At 40.1% G+C, this 12,674-nt stretch overlaps 1 protein-coding gene across 1 annotated transcript; it reads left to right on the top strand.

Annotated features, from left to right (window-relative positions):
* Positions 1–319: 319 nt before the first annotated feature.
* On the top strand, positions 320–2,787 carry LOC109207698. The gene is made up of 4 exons (XM_019370669.1): positions 320–733; positions 920–1,360; positions 1,409–1,813; positions 2,416–2,787. The coding sequence occupies exons 1-4, from the start codon at positions 320–322 to the stop codon at positions 2,785–2,787; spliced, it is 1,632 nt and encodes a 543-aa protein (XP_019226214.1).
* The last annotated feature ends 9,887 nt before the right edge of the window (positions 2,788–12,674 follow it).

Genomic DNA, 12,674 nt, shown 5'->3' with positions numbered 1-12,674 from the left:
AATCCTACAAGGGTAGGTCGTAGTTTTTAATCCCGTTGAGCTGGGAATTTTCCACGTAAAATTCCTCATGTCATTTACTTACTGTTGTGTGCGTGTGTTCTAGTGGAACTGATAGAGAACCTGGTTGTCTATAGAGTTTGGTGGACCTTTATATTCTATCAATTGGTATCCGAACAGGTTCTTTCTATCAAGTTAACACCTAGAAAGGATCCTCATGGCTGCTCCTCCAAACTTTGAAGAAGGCCAGTCTACTTACAGACCACCTAGGTTCAAAGGACAGTATTATGGATAGTGGAAAACTAGAATGCATGATTTCATCATGGCTGAAGATTCTGAGCTATGGGATGTCATATGTGATGGACCCTTTGTCCCTACCAAAAACCTTGGCGACCCACCTGTAGCTATTCCAAAGACAAGGAAAGAATTCATTGATGCTGATAGAAAGGCCATAGAGAAGAACTTTCGTGCAAAGAAAATTCTGGTGTGTGGTATTGGTCCTAATGAATACAATAGGATATCGACATATCAGTCAGCCAAAGAAATCTGGGAAGCCCTTCAGATAGCTCACGAAGGAACAACACAGTTCAAGCAATCCAAAATCGACATGCTCACAACTGAATACGAGCTCTTCAGGATGAAAGACGATGAATCTGTTCAAAAAATGCATACCCGGTTCACCGCCATCATTAATGAGCTTCACTGCCTTGGTGAAACTATTCCAAGAAACAAGCTGGTTAGAAAAATCCTCAGTGTGCTGCCCAGTTCTTGGGAAAGCAAAGTGAACGCCATTACAGAGGCGAAGGACTTGCAGGAGCTAACTATTGATGAGCTTGTTGGAAATCTAAAAACATATGAAATGAAGAAGAAGAAGGATAGTGAAAGAAGAGAGCCCAAGAGGTAGAAGAACCTGGTCTTCAAGACAGAAAGCAATGGTTCAAGTGATGAGGATGGTGATATGGCATACCTGACAAGAAGATTCCAGAAGATGGTTCGCAGGAATGGAGGCATCCCAAAAAAGGGAAGTTCTAGCAAGCCAAAGAATTACGACCTTTGTCATAAATGTGGCAAGCCAGGACATTTCATCAAGGATTGCCCTCTAAAGCAGGATCAGTACCAGAACAACTCTGACAAAGCAGCCAAAAGGAACCCGGTTCCTGATAGACGCTTCAATAGAAAAAACGCCACTGACAACGTCGTGAGACAAGCTCTTGCTGCATGGGGAGATTCATCAAGTGAATCTGGAGAAGATGATGAACCAGGCAATAGCTCTATGATGGCAGTAGAAAGTGAAGCAACCAAGTATGATTCAATTTTTGCTTTGATGGCCCAGTCTAATGATGAAGATGACGATGATGATGAGGTAAATTTTCTGGATGTTCAGAGAAATCTGAAATCTTATTCTCTTAAGAAACTCATGTCTTTGGCAAATGTGTTAATCCGCGCTTATCATAGTCTTATAAATGACAAAGATGCCTTAACAATTGAACTAGGAGAAGCAGAACAGTCTAGAGATGACCTAGTAATAGGTGCAGTTGATTTAATGGAGTTAATTAAGAACCTGAAGAAAGAAAGAGATGTCTTAAATAAAAAAATTGCATATATAGAACAAGAAAGAGATGATTGTATGGCTGTTATGGTGGACCTAAACGAGACCATCGAGAGTGTAAGTATGAAAAAATATGCCTTAATTGAAAAAGTTGCTAGTAGTGAGCATGAGAGAGATGACCTCCTAGTGGTGGTAATGGATTTGAAGAAAACGATTGGGGAGCTTGAAATGGAGAGTAGGCCTAAAGGTTCTCAAAAAGGAAAGGAAGTTGCAAGCAAGGCACACATTAAGCTTGAAAGTGAGTTAAATTCAGTGAAGTCTAGTCTGTGTGCTGAGCTTGAGAGAAACAAAAAACTTTAGGAAGAACTAGATAGAGTGAAGAGTGATCTTGAAAGATCACTCAAGTGGACCTGTTCCTCTGATGCTATCACTGCCATGTATACCAATAATGGGGGAAACAGGCAGGGGATTGGGTTTCAAAAGGAAAAAAATTCCCTACAACCCTCATAGCAAGTACGTTACTGTACCTGACAATTGGCTCTGCACTCACTGTGGTAACAATGGGTACTTTAAAGAAATTGTAAGGCCAGGTTTCAGTCACAGCAGAAAAACAAATCTTTTGCTGTAAAAGTAACTACTGGTAGAGAACCTGTTCCTCATATAAAAAATGCATAATGCTTGCATGGACCAAAAGATCCGTTATTCACCCCTTTCCTCATTACAAGGGACCAAATTAGTTGGGTTCCTAAAGCTAACTCCTAATTTTTCTTATGTAGGGAACAGTGAAAGGAAGAAGCCTACAATGGTACATGGACGGTGGCTGCTCAAAGCATATGACTGGAAGTACAAATAATTTCCTTTCACTATAGGCCCTGCAAGGAGGGAGTGTATCCTTTGGAAATGGCAAGAACGGATACATTCTAGGAGTCGGAAGGATTGGGAAGTCTCTCTCTCACTCAATTGAAAATGTGTACTACGTGAAAGGGTTGAAGTACAGCCTACTAAGTGTTTCCCAAATCTGTGACAAGGGAAACAAGGTGGAATTTGTGTCAAAAATCTGTACAGTCACAAACCTGGTAACTGGTGAGGTGGTGCTAGTGGCAAAAAGATACAAGAACATCTATGTAGTTGATTTTGAGTCTCTGAAGAATAGTGATCTAAGTTGTCTAAGTGATGTTGACGATGATGCTGAATTATGGCACAGGAGGCTAGGTCATGCAAGTTTCACGTTGTTAAATTAATTAGTCAGGAAGGACCTGGTTCGTGGTCTACCCAAGTCAAGCTTCAAGGATCACAAAGTATGTGATGCATGTGTAAAAGGGAAGCAAGTCAGATCCCCATTCAAGCCTAAAAAGGAAGTCAGCATCGCAAGGCCACTTGATCTTCTTCACATGGATCTATGTGGACCTATGAAGGTGCCAAGCAGAGGAGGAAAGAAGTACATCTTTGTGATAGTTGATGACTATTCTAGATTCACCTGGACTTTGTTCCTCAGGGCCAAGGATGAAACCTTTGAAGTGTTTGTTGCTTTTGTCAAGAAGATCCAAGTGTAGATGGGTAATAAAGTAGCTTGCATTAGGTCTGATCATGGGATGGAGTTTAACAATGTCAAATTCAATGAGTTCTGCACTGAAAATGGCATCACTCACAATTTTTCATCTCCAAGAACATCTCAACAAAATGGTGTTGTGGAGAAGAAGAATAGAACTCTAGAAGACATGTCAAGAACAATGCTAATTGACAGTGGGATCGCAAAGTATTTCTGGGCAGAAGTTGTCAATACTGCGTGCTACTTGGTAAACAGGTGCATGATCAGGTCCCTTCTGAACAAAACTCCATATGAACTGTTGAATGGAAGGAATCCCAAGCTGACACATCTAAGAACTTTTGGGTGTAAATGCTTTGTTCATAACAATGGAAAGGAAGCTCTTGGAAAGTTCGATGCCAAAAGTGATGAAGGAATTTTTCTGGGATACTCATCTCAAAGAAAATCTTGTAAGGTATACAACAAAAGGACTCAATGTGTTGAAGAAAGCATACATGTGATCTTTGATGAAGCTCACCTCTCATATGAGAAGGACAGACATGTTGATCAAGATGGAGAGCCCTTATCTGTTCTAGGTGAAGTAATTGACATGGCAAATGAAAAGGTAGACATGATGAGCCATGTCAAGGAATCCAGTGAAGAAGATGCAAATACATCTCCATCCATTGGAGAGGAACCTGGTCCCCCGATTACAACAACTGAAGCTGAAAACAGAGTTGTTGATGCAGTCCAAGGAACTCCACTCTGTAAAGTAAGAAGCGTCCAACAACCCCAGTTAGATATACCTGGTTCCTCTACCAATGAGACTCAGGCACCAAATTGGAGGTTCAAAAGTTCACATCCTATTGACAACATAATTACTCCTCTAGACTCAGGTTCAAACCATATTGAAAGAAAGAAACTCACTTGCCTTCTAAACCTCTCTTTCCCAAATAGAGCCCAAAAATATAAAAGAAGCGTTGAAAGATGCATACTGGATCATGGCCATGCAAGAGGAGCTGCCTCAATTCGAAAGGAACAAGGTGTGGCACCTGGTTCCTCGACCTGCAGATCGAACCATCATAGGAACCAGGTGGATATTCAGGAACAAACTTGATGACTTTGGAAATACAACAAGAAACAGGGCAAGGCTTTTATTTCAAGGCTACAATCAGGAAGAAGGGATTGATTATGATGAAACATTCGCTCCCGTAGCTCGAATGGAAGCCACTAGAATTATGATTGCCTTTGCATCTCATATAGAGTTCACCTTTGCATCTCATATGGAGTTCACACTGTTCCAAATGGATGTCAAAAGTGCATTTCTAAATGGCTATCTGAAAGAAGAAGTCTATGTCAAGCAGCCTCCTGGTTTTGAGTGTCACGAGCACCCTAATCATGTGTTTAAACTGGATAAGGCATTGTACGGGTTAAAATAGGCTCCCAGGGCTTAAAGGTTGTCAAAATTCCTTCTAGAAAATGGCTTTACAAGATGGAAGATTGACAACACTCTTTTTCTGAAGAAACGAGGGAGGAACCTGCTCATTGTTCAGGTGTATGTTGATGATATCATCTTTGGAGCCACAACTGACTCTCTTTGTGAAGAATTTGCAAAATTCATGGGGAGTGAATTCGAGATGAGTATGATGGGTGAACTAAATTTCTTCCTAGGACTTCAACTGAAGCAATCTTAAGAGGGAACATTGATAAGTCAATAGAAGTACATAAAGGAGCTGCTGAAAAGGTTTGATATGGAAGAATCAAAAGTCATCGACACTCCCATTGCCACAGCCACCCGTCTAGACATGGATGAACCTGGTTCCCTTATAAATCAAACCATGTATATGTTGACGCCCCCTTTTTTCTAAGGCAAAATCGGGTTTACGACATTTGGGAGGACAACTTTATTCCCTTGCGAGAATTGGGTTTTGGAATTGGAGAGTCGCCACCTAATGATTATAGTGCATTAGGACACTTAAGAAGGGTTTGAATTGAAGAAACCAGAGATTAGGGTAAGGGCTAGAAATTATCTTGAGGGGAAGGTGTTAGGCACCCCTCAAGATCCACTAGTGTGGTCCCGGCCATGTTACAATTGTGACTTTACAAGTAAGACTCAAATAAGGATTTGCATATCATATTGCAATAAGTTGAAAACTTGTGAAGATAAGTAGAGAGGGCAGAATTTTATGAAAAGAAAGATTTAAAGAGTTTTACAAGAAAGGATGAAAAGCAAATAAAGGAAGAGGGGTCCTAAGTTTATGATTGATATGGATCACGTCAATGCAATATCCAGCAATCACTCCTCAGAAGAGGGGTCGCACGTGATATTAGCGCATCGGTCATCATCTCCATATTCTACCCTTTCCACCCCGTAAAGGTTATTTAAACGCATGATTGGTCACGAATGCTTACTGTGTGCTATTACCCGTCCCATCCTATAAGTCCTAGAGGGTATTTAGGACCACTATTCCTACAAGGTAAGGACTAGGCTGAACACCTAGGTTTAAAGGACAAAATGCTAGGCGACATTCATAACAAGTAGGACTACACATAAAGGGAACATACAAAAGAAAATAAGAGGCTCACAAATCCCTCCACAAGTAAACATGTAATTAGCACGTCTCAAACACATTTAAGGTCTTATAAAAAAGAACAGAGTTTAAAAGCAGGGGTGCCGGAAAAAGATAAGTTTCAGTAAAAGCAGAAGGTATAATCAAAATTGAATGACCCGAAGGGTTTGATTTTTTAGGAATACATCTAAAAAACAGTTGAATAAGTAAAGGTGAGGGAACTGTTAAAACATCGTTTTGAAGAAAGCAGAGATTGGAAAATACAGTAGTTTAATTAGACCAGTATCAAAATAAGGCGTTCCTGGGCAGAGAGATAACCCAGTAGTTTGAAAGCTTAATAGAGCAAGAATCGGAAAATTAGTGAGAGCATATAACTACGGAACTGGTTTCCAGGTAGAGAGATTTTCAGTAAAAAGGGAACTTCAGAGAGACAGATAAAAAAACAGAGTTGGGAAAGTTTTAAAAGGCTGAGTAGTCTGAAACTGGTAAAACAAGATCAATCAGTTTTTTTTATTATTATTAGCCTAAGGCTTGCCTAGGCATCGTATGTATTGCCTATTTGAAAAGGTGAACATGCATATTAGTTCTAGTTTTAAAGAGAAGATGCAGTTTTAGCCCAGACTTGTGTTATTAAATTAAACAAACTGGCGAGGCGTTCAACAATTGCAACTCAGATGAAATAAAATCCTAAGTAACATGATATCTAATGCACATAAAGCTCCTAAAGCAGGGTCTCTAAATGCAGTAGTAATTTTATGACAGTTGTTTGCCGATTACTAACTGATTACAAAGTGAGTATGATAATCTGAAAGTAAAGAGCCTAAAACAGGATATCTAGATGTAAGATGCATGTCCTATACATGGTTTCTAATGCACAAATAGGTAAGTAAAGCCCTATAGACATGTTCTCTACCCATTAATTAAACTAAACATGCATAATCCCACCCAGTTTCACTATAGCCCCAATCAGTTGTTTACAAGTTATTACAAACCGTGATAGCTGAATTACATAATGAGAAATAAAATAAGAAGTTACTCTATAGGGAGCCTTCAACCAGGCCCAATCTTCCAACCTCACTTCTTTCGAGTTTCACAGCCTTGGCCATGGTTTGGGTGCGGCAAAGCTCCCTAAGGGCCCATTGGGGTCCTCGGCCAATACCAGCACCCAAACACTACCAAAATGTTGAACAAGTGCAGTGGAATTACCAGCCTTGTGCATCAAAGTTCAATGGGTACTCAAAGGTACCCAAGGCAATGCTTACACGAAGGGGGTAGAACCTAAACTCTAGGAGTAGTGAGAGTGTGTGGTAGAGTTTTTAAAGAAATTGAGTTGAAAAAAAGTTTTAAAAATGATCCATATAGAACCAGTTTTGAAAGAAAACAATGCGACAATTCTGACAACCTCAGAACCAAAATACCATATATAATTCAGGGAAGTAAACACAAACAGGGAAAAAAGGGGAATGGGGACAAATAGTTCACATGTAGGAACACAGACAGCATTTCAGGACACTTAGATAGTCACACAAGGTTTCAACCAAAAGGGCTCAGGATTACATGCTGACAATGTACTGGGGCTAGGGGGTAGGGGAGAACATGCATTAAGCAAATCAGTAGGCATGCTGAATTAAGAGAAGGATAGTCACATTAATGAACTAACACAGGGGCATGTTAGTTGCAATAAGAACAGCAGAACCATAAGTAAAAGCATAGAAGAAACAAAATAAAGTGCAGTATGTATAAAAACACATTGTTTCGGAAGCTGTAGATCAAATAGAGGGCATACCATTCGAGGATGAGATAATATAGAAGAGCAGTGCAGGGAAGTGAGCAGTAGTATGCAGACCAAGCAATTAGCAATGTATAGAGCAGTAGATAGTAGAGCAGCCCCAAAATCACTCAGTCTTGGCTTTCAGCCGACTGAGTAATCAGTAGTCAACAGGGAAAGTGAGAGAGGATGTGTAGAAACAAGAGAGAACACTGAGTATGCTTATGTGTGTAAGAGAGAGTTCAGAACAATGAATTTTTTGTTCGTGTGTCTCTGCTAAAGAGAGGGTAGGGCATTTATAGTTTTGAAAATAAGTGGAAAATAAGGTAATACGTATAGACTGATTACAATTATGGAAAGAGTACCTATTAGAATCAATTAAAGACTCGGATTTCCCTTAATTAGGGAGTCATAGCTCAAACGGTACAAATTGCATCAAATAAGGAAGATTTTTTGCAAGACTGATATTTTCTTACAGGAATAGCATGATGCATGTAATAGGGACTAAGCACAAAATAATTACAAGTAAGGAAAGTAAAATAAAAGTATATTGTGCACATAAACAGACGGATTATAGACTGATTTTTGAAAAAATTAGTTCAGGAAGTCACAGACGAGATTGAAAATCACAGGGAATCAGCACCAAGTAAGGAAAGCATCTCACAAACAAGGAAGTGACTCAAATCAGTGGAAAACCTCCAAAGAAATCATATACAAAAATCAGGGATTCGAAGAGTTGCACAGAATCAGGAGAACATTTAGTAAATAGAAAACAATTAGACCTATTTAAACACAATAGGCACAAAACCAAAGAACCCTAAGTAAGAGATCACAGAATCAGTGGAACGTTAGAACAAAATTAAAGCATAGAAATTGAGGAATAACCCAAAAGATCACACAAACAAGCAGAAATACAAACACAAACATATAGTACTAGAAAAAAATCAGAAGATATAGTGATTTCGAAAGAGGTTTAGAAACCCTAGTTTTAAAAAGAAGAACAAAACGTTGAAAACTTGAGCAATCGTAAAGATCGAGCAAAGAGTAGTGTAAAACACAAAAGAGTAAGGTAAAAATCGTTAAAAAGACAGAGATTTAAGAGGTCTAGGTAGAAATTAGGGTTTCGTAAGAAATCAGTGAGAGGTAAGAAACCTGGCTGTGAAACTCGTTAATAATGGTGTTCGTAGCACCATCGGACCAAAACCCATCGGAGAATGGCCGGAGACGAACCAGGCAAAGCTTCCGTTGACCATCTTGTATGGTGGGGCTTCTGGGGTCTCGAAGATACAGGGAATCAACAAAACAAGGTTTCACGGCGGCTGGTGGTCGAGAGAGGTGAGGCTGGAGGTGGTCGGAGAGGCGGTGGATTCATCGGAGAAGAAAAGAGAACCAGAAGGTTCTATAGAGAAGGGAGAGCAAGAGACCAAAAGAGAGAGAGAGAGAGAGAGAGAGTCTCGTGAAAAATGAGGGGTCGGGGGAGGGTAGTTGGGATTTAATTTAGGAAATAAAATCTGGGCCGTTGATCTCATTTGATCAACGGCTCAGATTAGATCGGAGTTGGACCGGGTAATTGAATTGGGTGTGGGTAGGGTCTAAGTTGAAATTGGGCTGGAGAATTTGGGGGTTAGAATTGAAATCTGAATGGCCACAATTGTAATGAGATGAGGCTACATGTTAAATAGCCTAGTTCTCCCTTTTTATTTTATAAAAATAGTTTAAATGATTTTAAAAACAAATGAAAAACACTGATCTAATTAATAATGTATAAATATTAATCTAAAAATACTGGAAACGATTTTATAATTATAAAGTGCAATTAATTGTAAAATAGGCTATAATTGCAATTATATGCAATTTAGCTTTAAAAATTCCAAAAAAATGTGTAAAAAACATGCAAAATTTATTTAAACTATATTTTAGTATAAACATGAGAAATAAAAATGAATTATTCACCAAAATGATAATTTTGGGAATAATTATTGAATTTTGTACTATTAAAATAGACAATAAATTGGTTTTAAAAAATCTTTTTTTTTTTTAAAAAACTTGGAAAAATAACAAAACACTTGGGTATGCTCATATATGCATATATATGTCATTTTGAAAGTATTTTGAGTATAAAAAAAATACCTAGGGAAAAATTGGGTATCAACAACTGCCCCTCTTTACCCGGGAAGGATGAAAGAGTTGTCGGGTAAAGACATGATGGCCAATTTTGACCGAGAGAGCCGATTTGCAAAGAATTTTTGACCGAGCTCTGGTCCCTGAGCTGCCTACATATCCCTGGTCTTACAGGAATCAGGCCATATGTAGTTCAGGATCCATTGACGGAATATGCCGATGGAGATTTGAAAGGCAGACGCGATGTTTATGTTGAGAAAAGCGGTTGAAATCTGATAGGCTACGGGAACCGGAGCGGGATCGCTCCTGCTGAGATGGCCGTTACTAGCCAGTGTACCTGCAAGTGAGCTATACAACATATATTGTGCATAAATTTAAACGTGATGCAAGTTCCCATTGGACCATGAATGCTGTCTTCGGACGGGTAGGATGACGTCCTCAGGCCATGACGTCCGGGGCCATGAAGCGTATGATAGAGGATTCGCAGGCTATGAAATGATGTTCTCGGGCTATGATAATGATGCCTCCGAACCATGATGCCTTTGAATAATGATATGCAAAAGATAAAAGGGGGGGGGGGCTCCTCAGGCCATGGCATGGCGTTCTCGGGCTATGAAAATGGTGCCTCCGAACAATGACGCCTTTGGACAATTTGGCGATCTTTCAGCCCATGAAATGCAGGATTTGGCGATGTTTCAGCCGATGAAATGCAAGATTTGGCGATGTTTCAGCCGATGTAAAGCATAAATATAAATGGCGATATTTCAGCCGACATAGAAAATTTGAATAAAATTGGCGATGTTTCAGCCGACATAGAGATTTAAATATAGTTGGCGATGTTTCAGCCGATGTAAAGCATAAATAAAATTGGCGATGTTTCAGCCGACATAGAGATTTAAATATAGTTGGCGATATTTCAGCCATGCAAAGATTTGAATAAAGTTGGCGATATTTCAGCCGGTGCAAAGATTCAAATAGGGTTGGCGATATTTCAGCCGATGCAAAGATTTAAATAAAGTTGGCGATATTTCAGCCATGCAGGATTTAAATAAAATTGGCGATATTTCAGCCAAGAGATGGAGACAATGCTTAGTCTCGGAAGGCAGAAAGGTAGCCTTATGCAAAATGCAGATAATGCAGATGGAGACAATGCTTAGTCTCGGAAGGCAGAATAATAGCCTTATGCAATGCAGAGAAATGCAGGATGGAGGTAGAGCTTAACCTCGGAAGGCAAAAAGGTAGCCTTATGCAAAATGCGGATAATGCAGATGGAGACAATGCTTAGTCTCGAAAGGCAGAAAAAGTAGCCTTATGCAAAATGCAGGAATTAAAAGGGCGAATAGTAATGAAATCTCTTAGCTGGTAGATGATAGCTGATAGTTGATGCATCATTGTGGTTGCTGGGGAAGTTGTGTACGGATAGCAATTGTAAATAGGTGATGATTCTGAGAAGTTGCATTCTTGAGAAAGTATGAGTGCATAAATATATCTAATGACATTGCGAATTGAGTGCCTGCATCCAAAGAAAAATCGTGAGTTTTGTAAAAGGGGGAAGGTTAGTTCGTCTTCCCGTGGCCTTTGCTCATCCTGCTTGACGTTGTGTATAATTGGGGTAGCGTTGCTAAACACAGCAATTCGGATAATAGTCATGCATGATTTAGTAAAATAATGTAACGTAAATACATAATTGAAAATAATAGTTTTCTTTTTAGATAAACCGACGACTGCGACGCGGTTCAAGACATTGCAACCTCTCTTGCTCCGGAATTTTGAGGGTCCTCCTCAAAATTCTGCCCCAGTTTACTGGGCTGGTGCTTCCGACGGCTGTGTGCGATGAATGGCTGAAATCAACTTCGGAATTTTGAGGGTCCTCCTCAAAATTCTGCCCCAGTTTCCAATAGCGGGGGAATGGAAATTTTATTGAATTATGACCGAACCCATAGGGCTGCCTACGTATCCCCTCTTAAACGGGAATCAGGTCAGGCGTAATTCAAATTATATCATAAAGAAATCATAAAGGATTACACATAATAACGCTTGACTGCATCTGAATTGATTGGTTTTGGCCAGACTTCTCCGTCCATTTCTGCAAGTATGAGGGCTCCTCCGGTTAGAACCCGATAAACCATATACGGACCTTGCTAGTTGGGAGAGAATTTCCCTTTGGCTTCATCTTGATGCGGAAAAATTTTCTTAAACACCAGCTGCCCCGGTGTAAACTTCCTTGGCTTGACTCTTTTGTTGAAAGCTCTGGACATTCTGTTCTGATACAATTGACCATGGCAAACTGCATTCATTCTTTTCCCATCTATAAAGGCTAGCTGCTCGTAGCGACATTTTACCCATTCTGCATCCTCTAATCCTGCTTCTTGTATGATCCTCAAGGAGGGAATTTCTACCTCGGCGGGAATGACCGCCTCCGTACCATAATTCAGCATATAGGGAGTTGCCCCGGTTGATGTGCGGACTGTGGTGCGGTATCCCAATAAGGCAAATGATAACTTCTCATGCCACTGCTTATGCTTCTCTATCATCTTCCTTAGTATCTTCTTGATATTCTTGTTGGCTGCTTCTACAGCTCCATTCATCTGCGGCTTGTAGGCTGTGGAGTTCTTGTGTTTGATCTTGAATGCTTCATACATTGCTTTCATCAAGTCACTGTTGAGATTAGAACCATTATCAGTAATGATTGATTCCGGAATTCCGAACCGACAAACAATACGGTCGCGGACGAAATCTGCCACAACTTTCTTGGTTACTGCTTTATATGATGCTGCTACGACCCATTTGGTGAAATAATCGATTTCCACTAGAATGAACCTGTGCCCATTTGATCGGCAGGCTCGATAGGTCCGATAACATCCATTCCCCAAGCGGCGAATGGCCATGGCGAGCTTGTTGCAGTAAGCTCATTTGGAGGCACCTTTATCATATCTGCATGTATCTGACAGCGATGGCATTTGCAAACATACTGGATGCAGTTCGTTTCCATAGTCATCCAAAAATATCCTGCCTGAAGTATCTTTTTTGCTAAGACAAGCCATTCATATGTGGACCGCAGGTTCCTACATGCACTTCGTCTAATAACTTGGATGCTTCCTTTGCCTCGACACACCTTAGTAATCCCAAATCGGGAGTCCTCCT

This window comes from Nicotiana attenuata, unplaced genomic scaffold, assembly GCF_001879085.1.
Source record: "Nicotiana attenuata strain UT unplaced genomic scaffold, NIATTr2, whole genome shotgun sequence".
Taxonomy (NCBI): Eukaryota; Viridiplantae; Streptophyta; class Magnoliopsida; order Solanales; family Solanaceae; genus Nicotiana; species Nicotiana attenuata.
This window is presented reverse-complemented; position numbering and strand designations above follow the sequence as displayed.